Here is a 2,500-nt window from a genome sequence, read left to right as displayed (position 1 = left end):
GCTTTTGGTTGACACAGTACTTTGTTAACTACTTTAAGGGAGGAAAATGTCATTCATTAAATCGTTTGTGTCTGGATATACTCGTCTTTCTGTGCGCCGTCGAAGCTCGAGCTAGCGCTAGCATGCTAAAGTCATCATCATACTCCCCCAGGTGAAGACCGCGAGCATGTCACTACGGCAATGCCGCGCACGGTTTGCCTTTTATATGACAAAGGGACCTAGATTACTAGGCGATGCATATGATTGGACACGATCAGGCATTGGCGAAAGTGGTATGTGCGTGTGTAGTGTTAAACTGTTCCTGCTTGCCGCCTTACCATGGTCGGGACATGCTCCTCATACAGAGCACTGTGAGACAGGGATCGCACTGCAGTCGAGGGCTGAACAATTGATCGTTTTGGTACCAAAATCGCGACCTCAGACCACGTGTTTTTGAGATCATCAAAGCTGCAGTTTTTGCGACGTTCACAAAGCAGGTCACGCCGCACTGATAAAAAAAAAGCGTTGCGCTGTCATGTGTCCCGAAATAATTTCTTTTGCTGCTGCTTGAATGCACAGCGATAATCAATTTTGCGCCGCTGCAGTATGGACATTATTTGTACTATATGCAAGTCCGTGCACAGCAGCAGCAACGAGCTGTGTGATGACAAATACATGAGCCCATTAACAGGTAGCATTTTAAACGAGGAAGCAAACGAGGGGTCGCTGAATGTGCTAATCGCTGTAGTGAAATACAGATTCAACTTACTGCTGAGCCGTGGATACAGCAGGAGTACTTTATTTCGAGCCAAGAGAAACAATTTCATGTTTACAAACATTTAAAATTGGCAAAGCACTTTTTCCAGCTGCTGGGACTGAACTATATGCACATTTTTAATTCATTGGCAGTTTCTGCGTTCATTTATCTAATTTCATGTTGAAGAGCCGAAATAGATTTTTTTTTTGACAAAATGCCATTTATTTTGGTATAGCAATTTTTCAGAAATGGTTATTCATTTCAGCATTGCACAAACCTTGTAACTTTACAGTTTACACAAATTTCCATCAGTTTAATAAAATATAATGGGAATGAATTAATCTCTTGTTTTCTTCTTACAAATAGTGTTTTTAAAAATAGCAAGTGAATCTTTACTCAATGAGACAAAAATTGTGTTGTGAAAAAGTGCATCTAAACAGATCAATTAAAGATGCCTCAATCATCGTTTTAAAATGGAATTATAGCCCCTAAATTGTAATTGAATCATGAACTGCCCAAAGATTCCCACCTCGAATTTTAAGTTTTTTTTTTTTTATTTCTATAAAGTACTGAATAATACATATGTTTCATATTTCAACATATGTTCAGACAATTTTGCTCTGATGTGTCTGTTTACAAAATACTTTACAGTTTTCACCATGCATGCACATTTTCTAATAATTTGTTCCACGTTTATTTGCATTGTTGATGTGAGATGCTATTCATTACAATTGTTGACAAAGTAATTTGCAGATTTTGTTTACACAAGATTGTATTTAATCTATGCTGATCAGTGTTTGACTTTTATATCTTTAGTTTTATTTTAAAATGTAAAATTTAATCTTCAAAATGAGGTCAACATAATCTGAATTCAGCCCTTTTTTTCTTTTTAATTGTAAAATAAAATATATAAAAATTTATATATATATATATATATATATATATATACATACATATATACATATATATACATACATATATATATATAGACATACATATATACATATATATATATCGATATCGACCGATCTGACGTACTTATATCGCGATAAAGTTTTTGAGCCATATCTCCCAGCCCTAGTGCTCACACACTCTGATGCTCCCAGTCATCCCAGCATTCTGTAGTCTCAAACCTTCACGGACAGGGTGTGCAAAAACACTGTAATGCTCCCACGTCAGTCTAGCGGAGCGCTCTTGAAAGTCCCATAACGTACAGATATTTGGAACTTGTGTCACACATAAGGTGCTCTGCATTATAAGGTGTCCATTCATTTTGGGGAAAATCTAGCACTTTTAGTTGTACACTATGGTCGTGAAATGTGCGGTAGTCAAGTATTCGAAGTGATGCAGAATAAAACATTTATGAACCAATTAATGAACTTCAATAATGATTAAAAACCTAACTTGGGGTTTCACAAAAAACATTTTGATCAGACAATAATTTTTTTTTATTCAGAAGAGTGCTTTGTATTGAATTAAATCGAATCATTCCACTTATACCTATATGGTACATTCAAACCCTGCTATCTGTAAAACAAGTAATGTTAACAAACAACAAATTTGTGCTTATTTTGATAGCAGTGACTTTTTTCTTTTCTTTACAGCCACTACCATTTTCATGTCGCCCTCTGTTCTCCACCACAATGCTGAAATTATCACTGTGTTTCACTGGATTTAGGAATAAAGAAAAAATGGTGAGTTCATTCTTTTGATGCCCGTCATCTTTTTTTTTCAATTGTTCCGTTAATAGCGTTCCATATATAA

The 2,500-nt window shown here is 35.7% G+C and overlaps 1 protein-coding gene across 1 annotated transcript in view; it reads left to right on the top strand.

Moving 5' to 3' along the window:
- Positions 1-2,500, top strand: part of ect2 (epithelial cell transforming 2) — a 299,642-nt gene that overhangs the window by 94,160 nt on the left and 202,982 nt on the right. The window contains 1 exon segment of the mRNA XM_088312727.1: positions 2,341-2,430. Coding sequence (XP_088168853.1) covers positions 2,341-2,430 — 90 coding nt within the window.

This window comes from Idiotropiscis lumnitzeri, chromosome 13 (genome assembly GCF_059441095.1).
Source record: "Idiotropiscis lumnitzeri isolate Australia: NSW breed Sydney's pygmy pipehorse chromosome 13, RoL_Ilum_1.0, whole genome shotgun sequence".
NCBI lineage: Eukaryota > Metazoa > Chordata > Actinopteri > Syngnathiformes > Syngnathidae > Idiotropiscis > Idiotropiscis lumnitzeri.
This window is presented reverse-complemented; position numbering and strand designations above follow the sequence as displayed.